This window comes from Lepus europaeus, chromosome 13, assembly GCF_033115175.1.
Source record: "Lepus europaeus isolate LE1 chromosome 13, mLepTim1.pri, whole genome shotgun sequence".
NCBI classification, from domain to species: domain Eukaryota; kingdom Metazoa; phylum Chordata; class Mammalia; order Lagomorpha; family Leporidae; genus Lepus; species Lepus europaeus.
In genome coordinates, this window is record NC_084839.1 from 33,448,317 (window position 1) to 33,464,969 (window position 16,653).

Genomic DNA, 16,653 nt, shown 5'->3' on the forward strand with positions numbered 1-16,653 from the left:
GCTCCTGGCTTTGGATCGGCACAGCTCCGGCCATTAAGGCCAATTGGGGAGTGAACCAGTGGATGGAAGATCCCACCCCCTCCCCTGCCTCTCTTCTCTGTGTAACTCATTCAAATAAATAAATAAATCTTTTAAAAAAAAATACAACCCATAAGAAAAATCAAGGTACAATATAGACCAGGATTTGGGGAGAAATTTCCAAGGCAGAAGTTGGATTAAAATGAGTCTAATCATATTATACCAACCTAATAATAAATAAAAAGACCTATTACTCCTCTTGGATTTTCAGTTACCTAATTCACAAAGTCTAAGACTACATCAGCCTACCAAGTCCAGACCTAAGCAACTGTCCTTGGAATGCTGCTTTCCCCAACAATCTGAATCCTTCTCTTCATATCTCTACTTCCAACAGTCTTCCTCTTAAAATCCAAGGAGATGAACTTCCAGAGTTGCGAGTGAGAAGAGAGACTGCATAGAAACTCACAAAAGGAGGTTGAAGGAACTAGTACAAAAATTATTTATTCTGGAAGTAGTCATTCCCTACGACTAAAGCACATTAGATAGGGAGGTAGGGAGATGAGGGTGAAATAAAATTTTTGTATACTTTTCCACGACTGTTTAGAATCAGAACAGTAGGCAGTGACACTAGAAAGGATCCTGTTTCAGTTACAAAAACTAGAACATGCCAAACCCTGGCCTCTGGGTGAGGAACTATTATAGCAGGGTACCATTCACCAACAGATATAAAGTGCTCAGGAAGCAAAGATAGAGAACATGGGCAAACCCTCACTCACACAGCACACTGTTAGCAAATTCCAAATACACAGAACATTCTTCTTTTTCAAGGATTTACAAATAAAGCTATGAAAAAACACAACCAGGAAAAAAGATTCTCAAGATTCAAAATACAGCTAACGTCTGAATATCCTTTATTTTAGTTTTTGTATTAAGGTAATACAAGTTATGAGTTATGAAATGAGATCATTCTGAATTACCTAGATGAGCCCAATCTAATAACATGAGTCCTGGTCACATCAACTAATTCTTTTCAGCATCTACACATGGGAAAGAGCATGTGGTATTTGTCTTTCTTGTCTGGCCATTTCACCTAACAGACTAACCCTTTGTTCTATCCATTGTGCTGCACATGTCAGGACTCTTGTTCTTTTTTATTGGCTGAATAATATTACACAACGTAAGACATTCTCTTTATCCATTCATCCATTGATGGGGCTATTGTGAATATTGCTTCAATAAACATGGGAGTGGAGGTATCACTTTTTTTTTTTTAGATTTATTTATTTGAAAAGCAGATTTACAGAGAGGCAGAGGCAGAGACAGAGGTAGAGAGAGAGAGGAAGATAGAGAGAGAAAGGTCTTCCATCTGATGGTTCACTCCCCAAATAGCTGCAATGGCCAGAGCTGGGCCAGGCCGAAGCCAGGAGCCAGGAGCTTCTTTCATGTCTCCCACCCTGGTGCAGGGGCCCAATCACTTGGCCCATCTTCCACTGCTTTCCCAGGCCATAGCAGCGAGCTGGATCAGAAGTGGAGCAGCTGGGACTCGAACCAGCGCTCATATGGGATGCCGGCACTGCAGGCAGTGGCTGCACAGCACTGACCCCAAGAGACCACTTTCATGTGCAGATTTCCTTTAGAAATTTACCCAGAAGTAGGATAACTGTCATACAGTAGTTCTATTTTTAATTTTTTTGAAGAATTTCCATAGTGGCTATAACTAATTTGCATTCCCATCCAACAAATATGTAAGGATTCCCTTTTCTCTACATCCTTGCCAGCATTTGTTACTTTGTCTTTTTGATAATGGTCCTTAAAACTTTAATGAGATGTTATCCCAATATGATTTTGATTTACATTTCCCTGATGACTAGTGACACTGAGCAATTTTTCAAGAACTGAGAATAGTGATTACTAGGGGGTTGGCATTGTAGTGTAGTGGGTAACACCACGGCCTGAGACACACTGCTCCACTTCCAAGCCAGCTCTGTGCTAATGGGCCTGGGAAAGCGGTGGACGGTGGCCCAAGTGCTTGAGTCCCTAGTACCCACGTGCAAGACCTAGAAGAAACTCCTGGCTCCTGGCTTCAGCCTGGCCCAGTTCCTGCCATTGCAGTCATTTGGGGAGTGAACCAGCGGATGGAAGATCTATGACTCCCTGCGACCCCTCTCTGTAAACTCTGCCTTTCAAAAAGCAAATAAATCTTAAAAAAAAAAAAAAAATGAGATTACTAAAGTATGGGCAGGGTAGTGTGAAGGGGTATAGAGGGAGATTAGATAATGGCTATCAAAACAGAATCAGATAAAAGTAACAAGTTCTAGTGTTCCATAGCTCAGCGGAACAGCTATTGTTCACAATCATGTATTAGCTTCTCTCCCTGTGTATAGTATACTGAACTGGACAGAGGAGAGGAGCTTAACTTAAAGATAAGGAATTGGAAATTTTAATTGCCTCATTTGATCAGTTTACACTGTGTGTAAGTGTTGAAATACTGCACTGTACCCCATAAAAATGTGCAAGTATTACATAGTAATTGACAAATTAAACAAATAATTGCTAAAAATCAGAGCACCATTCCAGGCTGTAGTCAAGGAGAGAGGTTTTAAGTCTAAACAGACATCACAGAGTGATTCAATACTGCTGGCTTTGAAAACAGACAAAGCCATGAGTACAAGAATGTAGACAATGGGCTAAAGCTGGGAAACAAAAGGAAACGGATTTCCCCACAGTGTCCGGAAAGGAAGACAGACCTGTTGGGCCTTGCTTTTAGTCCACTGACACTCATGTTGGACTTTAGACCTATGGAGTTGTAAGATAATAACTTGAGGGGCCGGCGCTGTGGAGCAGTGGGTTAACGCCCTGGCCTGAAGCACCGGCATCCCATGTGGTCGCCATTTCTAGTCCCGGCTGCTCCACTTCCGATCCAGCTCTCTGCTATGGCCTGGGAAAGAAGTAGAAGATGGCCCAGGTCCTTCGGCCCCTGCACTCGCATAGGAGACCCGGAAGAAGCTCTGGTTCCTGGCTCCGGATCAGCACAGCTCCAGTTTTTGAGGCCAATTGGGGAGTGAACCATCAGATAGAAGACCTCTCTCTCTGCCTCTCTTCTCTCTCTGTGTAACTCTTTCAAATAAATAAATACAAATCTTTAAAAAAATAAATAAACTTGAGGGGTTTTTGTTTTAAAAAGCAAAAAGATCCTAACAATAATTGAATGGAAAAATGACCATTTACCCATATACATTAAATTTTAAAGTAATCACAGATAACGTTCTTAACCACTGGTTTGAAAAAAGTATAGAACAAAGTTTTACAAAACTATATTTGCAGCAATACTGATATACACAGGCATTTATTTCTTCCTTTTTTAAATATTAGCTCCGATGTCTAAGGGAAAATATGCGGTATTTGTCTTTCTGTGTTTGGCTTATTTTATTCAACATAATGTCCTCCAGTTGTATCCATTTTAACTGTATTGTCTTGAATCAAATTTTGCAGTCATTTGTTACAACAGCAACAGCAAACTAACATGTCCGTGCAGGTTTGAGTCCCAGCTGCTCTACTTCCAATCCAGCTCCCTGTTTTTTTTTTTTTTTTTTTTTACACTGGCAGAGAGAAAGGTCTTTCTTTTTCCGTTGGTTCACCCCCCAAGTGGCTGCTACAGCTGGTGTGTTGCAGCTGGCGCGCTGTGCTGATCCAAAGCCAGGAGCCAGGTGCCCCCTCCTGTACTCCCATGCGGGTGCAGGGCCCAAGGACCTGGGCCATCCTCCACTGCCTTCCCGGGCAGTAGCAGAGAGCTGGATTGGAAGAGGGGCAACTGGGACAGAATCCGGCGCCCCAACCGGGACTAGAGCCTGTTGTTCCAGCACCACAGGCAGAGGATTAACCTAGTGAACCGTGGAGCCGGCCCCAGCTCCCTGCTAATGCACCTGGGAAAGCAGAGGAGGATGGCCCAAGTGGTTAGGACCTTGCACCAAAGTGGAAGACCAAGATGAGACTCCTGGCTTCGGCCTGGCTCAGCCCTGGCTGTTGCGGCCACTTCTGGAGTGAACCAGCAGATGGAAGATCTCTCTGTCTCTCCCTCTCTGTAACCCTGCCTTTCAAATAAAAAACTAAATCTTTAACAAAAAGCAAACAAACAAAAAAACCCAGCTTCAAAATATCTTCTGGGAAGTCTTTCCTGTCTCTTCAGGAAATGAATACTCTCTTCAAAATATTCCCAAAGTGTTCTATTATACTACTACTGAGGCAAATCATAATTATTGGACAGATAAGTCTTTTTTCTGTCTTCTAGACGTAACATTCTCCCAGGCTAGAACCATGGTTTTTACCTTCTTTGTATTTCCAATATATAGCCAAAAATAGGATTCTGTAAATATTTGCTAAATAATGACATGTTGGGCCAGAGCAGTGGCATAGCAGGTAAAGCCTCTGCCTGTAGTGCCAGCATCTCATATGGGCACCAGTTCGAAATCCGGCTGCTCCACTTCCCATCCAGCTTTCTGCTGTAGCCTGGGAAAGCAGTAGGAGATGGCCCAAGTCCTTGGGCCCCTGCACCAGCGTGGGAGACCCAGAAGAAGCTCCTGCTCCAGCCGTTGCAGTCAATTGGGAAGTAAACCAGCAGATGAAGTCCTCTCTCTCTCGCTCTCTCTGCCTCTCCATCTCTCTGTGTAACTCTGACTCTCAAGTAAAATAAATAAATCCTTTAAAAATAATAGTAATGACATGTAAAAATGACATGGTGTGCTTTACTGAATTCTATATTTAGAGTCACATTTTATACATGGTATACTCCTGTTTTAATTTTGTTTTTAAATCTAGTTGTGAGCTCTGCTGCTTCCAGACACAGTAACATAACTTAACAAGCATGTTTAGTTGATAGACTTCAGTAATGTTCATTCACACACTTGTCTTCAGATATTTAACAGATGGCAAGGCAAGGGAAAGACAACAAAGTACAGGATAGGGAGCCTATGCACTTGTCTACCTCTCTTAGCTCCTCAGGGCCTCCTCAACCATACTAAGATGACACTGGGCTTGATGGTCTCTTTGCAAATTCCCTATGATATCTGAACCAGGGAAATATGTGCTAGAAAAAACTTACGAAAGATAAAGAACAGTGAGGATTTCCAATAATAAATAATTTCTAGCTTTTCAAAAATACCCAGTGGCATTTCTAAAATCTGAGAGTTTGAAAATCTACCATGGCACTCATGAAATCTGACATTTTCCATGGCTGGGGACCACAAAGCTCATTTTATTTATGCACCTTGAAAATTTATGATCTCTTATACTGAAGTTCCAAAACTAGGACAACACGCTGAGAAGTTACTGCCACTGTCACGCTTAGGGGAAGTTATATACCCATGGCTCTGGACTACTTTCTGCAACTTATGTTCCAAATAAGGACTAGAAGACAGTAGGGAGAGGGGATGGAAAACTAAGGCAGAAGGCAAGGAAACTTACAATAAATGAAAGGCACAGACTGAAGCAGGCTACTTAATAGTAGAATAGCTCAAATCTATAAAAAATACTTGGGGAAAAGAAGTACTGATTTAAATTTACTTGTAGGGTTTCGTAGTTTAGCAGAACGTGCCATGGCTAGATCAAAGTGAGCCTGGTCTGCATTCTCACACAAATTGATGATTCGACACAGGCAATCAGCAGCAAATACCCGAGTGGCCCAGCGCGGTGCCACAAAGGGCTTTGATTTATCTTCTTCACCTAGGGTGGTAAACATGGTATCATCGTCCATCTCATCTTTCTTTTCAGATTCTTCATCTTTTCCACTACTTAAAGGAGTTGCGGTACTCATATCTATTAAAAAAAATAACAAATATTATAACCTCACATAAGGCAAAAATGATGCTTTAGAAAAAACGTTGTAAGATTTCAAATTTTTCAAAAACACTAAATTCTTATTCTCTGGAAAACAGTAGAACTGACAAGCTTTTATTTTAACAATCAAAAACCAGGAAGGGTAATATAAATTACTATTTATGTAAAATACACTCACATATTATGATAGTTTTACATGCTATGGTGTACTAGAGAATAATTTAGGATTTTTACATATGAAAATTCAGTTTTATTTTCCAAAAAAGTTTACAATACATATTCTAAATAATACAGATGGATTACTGTTTATAATATGATTTAACCATCAACATTTATAAAAAATTAGTAGTTTATATGTACACTCACATTTATATGGATGTATATTTGTCCATAGTTAGGCTGCATTGACATTTCAGTCAACTATGGGCCACATGTACAACTGTGATGCCATTCGATTACAATGGAGCTAAAAAGTTCCTGCTGCCTAGTGTGGTGATAGCCATAAAAATGTCCTAGCAGTGATGCTGGTGTAATCAAACCTACTATGCTGTCAGACATAGAAAAGTATAGCAAATACAATTACATAAAATACATGATATTTGATAATGATAAAAATTATATTACTGGTTTACATAGTTACTATGCAGTGTATTTGTCATTATTTTAGCGTGTAATACTACTTACAAAAAAAGTTTACTATAGAACAGTCTGCCATTTATGCTGGCAAGAACTGCAAACATCTCACGCTCAGTGCTTTTCATCACACCATTTTCTCTTGTGCTTTATTTGATTTTGTGTTTTGTTCATCATGACTCTAAGAGAAATGAGCTACACTGTAAACACACACACATACATCCTTTAGCTTGGGTGTGTAGTAGGTTATACGACCTAGCTTTGTCTGAGTACATTCTAGGTTTGCATAATGACAAAAATGCCCAATGATACATTTCTTAGAAAATATTCTTGCTGTTAAGTGACGTCTGATTGTACATCTGTATCCGTATCAGAGGTAAAACAATTTTCATGATTTTAAAAACATACATTAAATACATACCACTAGAAGCTGCCAGGACATCCTTACAAAGCATTAGCCAATGAGAAAGTTTTTCGACTGCTAGTGATGAAAGCATATGTCCCAAAGTGTCATGAATATCGGAACATAATTTTCGATCTGTCTCCCGGTCTAGCATTCCAAAAAGCAGTCCCTCAAGACCAGTTTCTGTTATATTCACACCTTGGTGCCGGCAATGGATATCACTCCGAGAACTAACCCCAGGTGCAAAAGGATTGACATCTGAAAAGTAATTTTTGTAAAATAAACTTGAATGGGATTTTGCTGTATGTTTTATGTAACAATTTTATTAAAGACCAAGTCTTACATGCAAATTCACAATAACAACAAAATCAACTAACTACATATACTATTTAACTATTATCTTTAGGATTAGAATTTAATTTACAACAAGTATACAACTTTCATTTTTTTAATACTAATTTTTCTGAGATATTGAAAACAAATCTCCAGGAGATGCACACTATTTCTAATAAGAAAAAGTATGGAAGGTACCAACACTGTTGGGTAGCAGATTAAGCCTCTGCCTGTGATGCCAGCATCCCATATCAACACCAGTTTGAGGACCGGCTGCTACACTTATGATTCAGCTCCCTGCTAATGCACTTGGGAGAGCAGCAGAGGATGGCCCAAGTCCTTGGGTCCTTGTATCCATGTGGGAGACCTGCAGGAAGCTCCAGGCTCCTGGCTTTGGTCTGGCTCAGGCCTGGCCATTGCAGCCACTTGGGGGGTGACCAGCAGATGGAGATCTCAGTCTCTCTCTGTCTGTCTCTCCTCCTCTCTAACTCTTTCAAGTAAATAAAAAAATAAATCTTTACAAAAAAAAAAAAAGTATGGGAAAGAGACGTACTTCTAAATATACTTAATGGGCTTTAAAAATTGCTGTATTTGATAGGAGAAAAAAATTGAAACTTAGTCTTATAGCTGAGTTTACAAATACATCTACAAATCTAAAACACAAACTGTAAGTAAATTGTATCTTGAAAGTTCATTTAAAAATTAAAGTCTCTGGCACAGTTATTAAGATATCGCTTGGCTGGGGCTGGCACCGTGGCACAGGTTAATCCTCCACCTGTGGCACCAGCATCCCATATGGGCGCCGGTTCTAGTTCTGGCTGCTCCTCTTCCAATCTAGCTCTCTGCTGTGGCCTAGGAAAGCTGTAGAGGATGGCCCGAGTGCTTGGGCCCCTGCACCCACAAGGGAGACCAGGAAGAAGCACCTGGCTCCTGGCTTTGGATTGGTGCAGCTCCAGCCATGCGGCCATTTGGGGGGTGAACCAATGGATGGAAGACCTTTCTCTCTGTTTCTCCCTCTCACTGTCTATAACTCTACCTCTCAAATAAATAAATAAAATCTTAAAAAAAAAAAAAAGATACCGCTTGGGACAATTAGACAATTAGACAATTAGAGTGTCTAGATTTGAGTCCTAGTTCCATTTCTGATTCCAGCTTGCTGCTAATGCATATCCTGGAAGGAAGCAAGTGATGGCTCAAGTACTACTTAGGTAGGAAACCCAGATTGAGTTTTGGGATTTTTTTTTTTAAACATTTATTTTATTTATTTGAAAGAGAGAGTTACAGAGAGAGGTAGAGACAGAGAGAGAGGTCTTCCACCTGCTGGTTCATTCCCCAATAGGCTGCAAAAGCCAAAGCTGGGCTGATCTGAAGCCAGGAGCCAGGAGCCTCCTCCAGGTCTCCCACGTGGGTGCAAGGGCCCAAGGACCTGGGCCATCTTGCACTGCTTTTCAGGCAATAGCAGGGAGCTAGATTGGAAGTAGAGCAGCCAGGACTAGAACCAGTGCCCACATAGGATTCTAGCGCTGCAGGCCAGGGCTTTAACCCGATACACCACAGCGTCAGCCCCGAATTTTGGGATCTTGGCTTTAGCTTGGTCCAAGCCCAGATGTTGCAGGCATTTGAGAAGTGAACCAACAGATGGAAAATCTTTGTTTCTGTCTCTCGCTGCCTTTCAAATAAATAAATAAAATTGAAAAGCAAAAGCCTGGAAGCTTTCAGTTTTCCCAAACTAATTCATCCTAGAAATCCTCCATGGTTGACAGAAGTATTCTGGTACTTAATGCTATTCATTTTAAACTCCAAAACTTTTAAAATAGTAAAAATGTAAAATAACCAAGAAAGTTACACTGGAATTTTTAAAATGATAATTGTTTTATTTAAAGAATACGAAATGTGGCCACATTTCAACACACATAAAATGCTATTTATTAAATAATATTCATTCAAAACATGAAAGTATTAAAACAAAAAGTATTGACCAATAAGTGAACTTACTGGCACCACTGCTCTCTTTATCCCCGGCATTTTTTGCTAGGCTCATGGCATATTCACATACTTCAGCTGCTTCTCTCTGCGCAAGTTGCCGGAGACATGCCACAGCTGCTCGTCGAAGTAACAAATGGGAACTACATAAGTGAACCTGTAAAGCACAACAATTTTAAGCATGTTTTAAAAAGTTATAATCCTTTACTTCTACTTGCCTAATGAATATATATTTACATCTTACTCCTGAAGAGACTCTTCATTTAACAACTTTACTTGTTTAAGATATAATCAAATAATGACCTTTTGGGAAAACATGCTTGCCAATAAGTATACAAAAAAAGTGCTAGCAGCCAAAATTACTGTCTCAGCTATAAATCAAAACTTATACAGTATACTCAGATGGAAATACAGATGATCTTTTGAATATTCTATTTTACACATGGTTCTATAAACTTTGTCATTGAAATCTTTCAAGAACATAGAAATCAAATGTAATGAATGAAAAATTAGAGAGCAGAGCACACAAATAGAAAGCAAAGGGAAGTATTTATTTTTTATTATTATTTTTTTTGACAGGCAGAGTGGACAGTGAGAGAGAGACAGAGAGAAAGGTCTTCCTTTACCGTTGGTTCCCCTCCAATGGCCGCTGTGGCCAGTGCGCTGCAGTGGGCGCACCGCACTGATCCGAAGCCAGGAGCCAGGTGCTTCTCCTGGTCTCCCATGTGGGTGCAGGGCCCACTTGGGCCATCCTCCACTGCCTTCCCGGGCCACAGCAGAGAGCTGGACAGGAAGAGGGGCATCCGGGACAGAATCCGGCGCCCTGACCGGGACTAGAATCTGGTGTGCCGGCGCCGCAGGAGGAGGATTAGCCTATTGAGCCGCGGCGCCGGCCTAAGGGAAGTATTTATTAAAAAGAAAAATAAAATTAAGCAACATAAACAGAAAAGAATTATAAAACGAGGCTTTGGGGTATAGTATTTTTGTTTTTTTATCTCAATAGTTCCTAAAAGAATCAATATACTGGGGTCGGCATTGTGGTGCAGGGGTTAAGCTGTCATTTGGGATGCCCACATTCCCTATCAGCCCATAAAATTTACATTAAGTATATAAATAAATAAATAAGGGGAGAAAAATCTGGTATTTTTAATCAACAAAATGTTTTACTGACTTCTCTTCCTGAAAGTGAAGACATTTGGTACTTTACAATACCATATAGTTAAAAAGTTTAAGCAGGTCACATCAAATGGAAAGAACAAGTCCCTGAGTCTCTTGGAGTTTCTTTTTATCTATACAGTGTCCACTCTGCCTTACACAACTGTAAGAATGAAATGATAAAATATAAGTGAAGCAGAACACATGGACATTTTATTTAGTAACAACTACAGAGAAGTGTAACTAAGAAAACACATTGAACAAACGCTGACTGGCTGAGCCAAAGTGAAAGAAATAAAAGTTTCTAAATTGTTTTCAAAAGCTTAATTTCAGTGAATCTGTGGTATACTTTTCTTTCCTTTTTTACATGTAAGTTGTAATTTGTATAAGGTGTACAAATTTCGTATATTTCATATAAAATGATTTAGGAGCACAGTGCCCCTCTTCCACCCACATTGCCACTCTCCCCCTCCTTCCTTATTTTAATTTTTTAAAAGATTCTATTTATTTATTTGAGAGGCAGAGTTACAGATAGGAGAGACAGAGATAAAGGTCTTCCTTCCGTTGGTTCACTCCCCAAATGGACGCAACGGCCAGAGCTGCGCCCATCCAAAGCCAGGAGCCAGGTGCTTCTTTCCGGTCTCCCACATGGGTGAGACTCTAAGCACTTGGGCCATTTCCTACTGCTTTCCCAGGCCATAGCAGAGAGCTGGATTAGAAGAGAGCAGCCGGAATTTACCCAAAGGAAATCAAATTGGCAAACAAAAAAGCTGTCTTCACCTTAATGTTTATTGCAGCTCAATTCACAATAGCTAAGACCTGGAACCAACCCAAATGCCCATCAACAGTAGACTGGATAAAGAAATTATGGGACATGTACTCTATAGAATAGTATACAGCAGTAAAAAACAATGAAATCCGGTCATTTACAACAAAATGTAGGAATCTGGAAAACATCATGTTGAGTGAAATAAGCCAGTCCCAGAGGGACAAATAACATGTTCTCCCTGATCGGTGACAACTAACCAAGCATCAAAAAGGAAACCTGGTGAAGTGAAATGGACACTATGAGAAACAGTGACTTGATCAGCCCTTGTCATCACTGTTGATGTACAATTTAATACTGTATCCCTTTTAGTATTTTTTTGTTCTACTTAATACTATTGGTTGAACTCTGTAATTAACACACAATTATTCTTAGGTGTTTAAAGTTAACTGAAAAGTGATCTCTGTTAAATGTAAGAGTGGGAATAAGAGAGGGAGGGGATGTACAATTGGGGACATGCTCAATTGGACTTGCCCCAAGTGGTGGAGTTAGAAATGTGCCAGGGGATTCCAATACAATCCCACCAAGGTTGCATGTACCAATGCCATCTCACTAATCCAAGTGAACAATTTCAGGTCACAATAGATCATAATGATAGGTCTAAGAGTCAAAGGGATCAAATATTTGAGCAATATTTCATAGTTTTCAGAACAAATTTCTAGAAATCTTTGGTTGGATAGATATTTGATTATTTTTGGTACTAATGTTAATGATATTTAAAAATTTTTCATTTTTAATAGTTTGGTGCATTCATACTTGTGACCTTTAGCTCATTATAAATATAATCTTGGGGCCGGCCTGAAGCGCTGGCATCCCATATGGGCACCAGTTGGAGACCCGGTTGCTCCACTTCCGATCCAGCTCTCTGCTATGGCCTGAGAAAGCAGCAGAAGATGGCCCAAGTTCTTGGGCCCCTGCACTCATGTGGGAGACCCAAAAGAAGCTCCCAGCTCCTGGTTCCTGGCTTTCTCGATCAACGCAGCTCCAGCCATTGTGGCCATCTGGGGAGTGAACCAGCAGATGGAAGACCTCTCTCTCTCTGCCTTTCCTTCGCTCTCTGTGTAACTCTGACCTTCAAATAAATAAATAAACCTAAAAAATTTAAAAAACAAACAAGCAAATAAAAAAGAATATTTCTGGGGCCAGCACTGTGGTGTAGCAGGTAAAGCTGCCACCTGTAGTGCCAGCATCCCATATGGATGCCAGTTCAAGTCCTAAATGCTCCACTTCCAATCCAGCTCTCTGCTACAGCCTGAGAAAGCGTAGAAGATGGCCCAAGCCCTTGGGCCCCTGCACCAGTGTGGGACACCTGGAAGAAGCTTCTGGCTCCTGGCTTCAGATTGTCCTAGCTCCGGCCATTGCAGCCATTTGGGGAGTTAATCAGTAGAGGGAAGATCTCCCTCTCTGTCTTTCCCTTTGTCTCTAACTCGGCTTCTCAAATAAATACATACATACATAAATCGGTTTTTTTTTTTTTTTTTACTTTAACAAGTTTGAGGGAACGGAGTATTCTGATGTCAGTGTATAAATATCTTGAAATCCAGTTCAAGTTGTCTTTTCATTTGATGCCAGTAAGAGCTAAAGATGACTAATTCATACAGATACTTAGCAGCAAATGGCATCAGAACACCCAGGGCTTGCTTTGTCAAGATATTTTATTTCCTTTTCTTTAAGTAAATGAAGTCATCTTTGGCAAAGTTTGCCTTCTAGAAGGAAAAGGGATTAGGAATCTAGGTACTACGCTTGTAATCAGGAATTCTTTGATGGTATTAGATTGAATACATGATGAAACTGAAGACAATCTGTTTTATCAAGCCGTGCGCTGAAGGAAAATAACATCTCCACTATTTCCTCCAAGAGTGATTCCAAATCGCTAACAGAAATGTCCATAACTTCAATTTATCTGCAAAGGTGCTCTTCAGTGTTCTTCCTTTCTTCACAAATCAACTCCACCATTTCCTTATGGCACATGGTTTCACCAATGTATCAATGATTGGGGGTAGAATTTTTTGGCAACAATTTTGTAGGATGCTTTAAGACAGGAATTTGTAACGACACAAATGCAAGTGTTGACATAGGCTCAATTATGGAATCTCTGTCAAAAAGTTCACTGCAGCTACTGTATTTTTAGGACAAAAATGTGAGAAAATCCTGCTTCTCGTTCAGGAGGATTTCAAAAGCGAATGCTTTGTGATGCTTTTCTGTCTAGGGCTTTTTGTTTAATTATGTTGTTCAATAAAAACAAAAATAAACAATATATAACTTTGTATATATGTACATATTTCATATATATGTACTTGTGTGTACACATGTATATGTATATATGTAAACGCACACATATATTACATTTTTAGCCTAAGCTATGAATGAAATAATAAAAAAGTTTGTAATTATAATGGTAAAGTCTATTTGCTCTCATTTATGTCAATGGGAAACCAGTAGCATTGACAACTGTATGTTCCCTGGCCATATATAGTAGCGTTCTGTGCAACCTTGTATTTATTTGGAATGGCGTGGTACCAAAAAATTTTGGCAGGAAAAAAGAGAAGCATTTTTTTTAATGAAAAAGATAACATTTATTGTCAGTATGTCTTACTGCCAACTCCTAAAATTATCCCAGATGATATAAATGCCTATGTGCAGAAGTACTTCTGTCAGGACAGAAGAGACCTGTGGTGACATGACAGGAAGAGCAATTGCCTGCCAGGACTCAAATTTCATAAATTCAAAGTAGTGGATATTTTTTAAAAAATACATTTTGAACAGTTCCATTGTCACAGAAATTTTAATTTTTTGTATCATTTAAAAAGATTACCATGGTAAAACTTATCTCTCAACAATCTACTGAAAAAAATGTCATTTGTGTTAGGTATTAACACTTAATATATCTGAATTCATTTTACTAATTTGGATGAACCCATGCATAGACTGTTTTTCAGAGTGTCCAAAGATCTGGTTAAGAAGAAGGCCTGAGAGGCTTTGGCAATGTGACAACAAGACAACCATTTGTAAACATTTCTTATACATTTGGATTTTGCCCTATAGCTCACTAAAATTCCTTGATGGTCTGGGATTGATTTAGTTCTCTTAAGTCTGTGGTAAAATATTTGTAAATCTTGTTGCATAAAGCAAAACATACTGCAGCAGATATAATATCTAATAAGTTCAGTTCCTTTACTTCATCCTGGATAATCTACCTTCACTTCAATAATATCTTCCCATTGAAGGACCCTTATGGGGGAGAGGGACAAGAAATTAGGCCTGGGCAAATATCAGGGGCTTCTTAAGAGGTTAGATGTTCCCCAGAGTCTAGCGGGCAGGACGTTCTCTGGGAAGGAAAAGTCAATCCCCTTCAGAGAACCTCTAGGCACGCCCAGAGCAGAAATGCCCCTCCCCTCCAGGAAACCTCTGGGCGCGCCCAGAGCAGAGCTGCCCCTCCCTTCGGAGGGTCTCTAGGCGCACACTTATGATGTCACTGCGACCGGCCAATCCTGTAACACCTCAGCACTCTCGCTTAGCACTCTCCCTCAGCATTCTCCGGTATGCTAATTGTCCCTCCGAACCAACCAATCCCGTGCCACCTCTGCATTTTATACCAGCACTCTCCACCAGCATTCTTCGCCAGCATTCTCCCATATGCTAACGGTCCCTCTGAACTGACCAATCCTATGCATGCGTTAGGAATATGCTAATTCGTTGCCTATATAACCTGTGTGAAACTGCCGCTCAGGGCTCCTCACTGCCTGAGGTGGGGGCCCGTTTGCGCAAACGTACAATAAATACCTCATGCTTTTTGCATCAACTGGTTTGGAGTCTGGATTTTTGGGCGTCCTCTCGAGCAAGTGGGCATCTCTACTACTGAGAGGTCCAACACCATGGTTACCTCTAGAGTATCTTTCTCCCTAAATATCAATTTCTTCACCACTACCCAAAATTCCACAGTCTATCAATTCAGCCTTGTCTTATTAACAACCTTAGTTCTGTCATTTTATTGTCACTGAATCTGCTTGGCCAAAGTCCAACTCTGAATGTATCAAAGTCTCTTTACTGACTGTCAATGGGTGTTGTAGAAAACTCAAAATCAGGCAAACTAATCCCATCATAAATCACACAATGGTGCCCAAGAGGATCAACAACCTCTCCTGTACCTCTTGTACTACCACAGACGATAGTATTTCTGCAGGCAGCTCAATCTCCACTGTCCTCAAATTCAGATCTTGTTCTTTGTCCCTTCATTCACAGAACTTGACTTTCCCTTTTACTTAAGAACAAATTAGCCCATAACTAACAATTCCCTTAACATCCAGCCACCAAATCTCTAAACCCACCCATATCTACACTGATCCTCTCCTCTCTTCACATTGCACTTGAAGCAATTTCTCCTTCCTTATGTCCTGGGAATTCTATCCTGCTAGGAATCCTAAATTCTTAATTACTCCCTCTCTGCCCCATATCTTTAATATATCCACTCTCCTAGCTCCATCCCCTTAATATTTAAACCTGCTCATGTCTCATTCTCGCAGAGAAAAAAGACTGTGCTAATCTGTCACCCCTTGAACTACTGTCCCCTGTGCTGTCCTTTACAGTCAAAACTTCTGGAAAGGAGTTTCTGTTCCTATTTCATCATTGACCCAATATCCTCAGGGTTCCACTTGCACAACTCTATCAGATGAACTCTTGCTAAGGATATCACGTGACAAAGGTCAAGGGTCACATTATACCTCCCATCTCACTTGATCTTGACAATATTTGAATCAGCTGATCATCACTCCTCTATTCTATTTGGCTTCTGTGAACAACGACAGCTCTTATTCTTCCTTTTACGTCCCTGACTGCTTCTTCATGTTTTTTTCTTTCCTAAATTTCTTATGATGGGTTCAGCATTCTCTTCCTGTTGATCTCATCTACTCCAAAGTCTTCATTTGCTGTATAATTGTTTGTTTATGCCTCACAAATTTACCTCTCTAAACAGTTCTATCTTTTCTGAACTCCAGGCCCATGTAATTAAATATCCACATGCCTAAAACAGAGGTAATGATATCCAGTTTTCCCAACCTTCTCCTCCCTCTACATTTCCAGTATCAGGAAATGATCACTTAAGTCAGAAATCTAGGGCCACTCTATCTCCTCCTTCCCCAAGAGCGAAATAATCAACAATTAATCTTTCCTCCTAAATATCACTCAAATTCACTTATTTCCCCCAATTCCACAGCAACCAACTCAGAGCAAATCATTATGATATTCCTCCTAGAACATCATAATCTTATACTGTATAGTTCATTTTCCATCACACACCAAGAATGAAAAACAAATTTCATCACGTTACTCTGCTGTGGAATACCCTCTATTGGCTATCCCATTGCTTGTAGAATAAAGTTCAAAGTTTGATTAAATCTAAAAATTTTGCATGATCTTTCACCTGGTTATCTGTCCAGCCTCATCTTGTACTCCTCTCTACCAGTACTGCTCT

General features: G+C 40.1%; 1 protein-coding gene across 5 annotated transcripts in view; it reads right to left on the reverse strand.

Annotated features, from left to right (window-relative positions):
* Positions 1-16,653, reverse strand: part of HEATR5B (HEAT repeat containing 5B) — a 124,208-nt gene that overhangs the window by 48,596 nt on the left and 58,959 nt on the right. For all 5 annotated transcript variants that reach the window (XM_062209252.1, XM_062209249.1, XM_062209250.1 and 2 more), the window contains 3 exons: positions 9,215-9,359; positions 6,905-7,144; positions 5,578-5,829 (listed from right to left, as the gene is read on the reverse strand). In XM_062209252.1, coding sequence (XP_062065236.1) covers positions 5,578-5,829; positions 6,905-7,144; positions 9,215-9,359 — 637 coding nt within the window. The remainder of the gene's footprint in view (positions 1-5,577; positions 5,830-6,904; positions 7,145-9,214; positions 9,360-16,653) is intronic.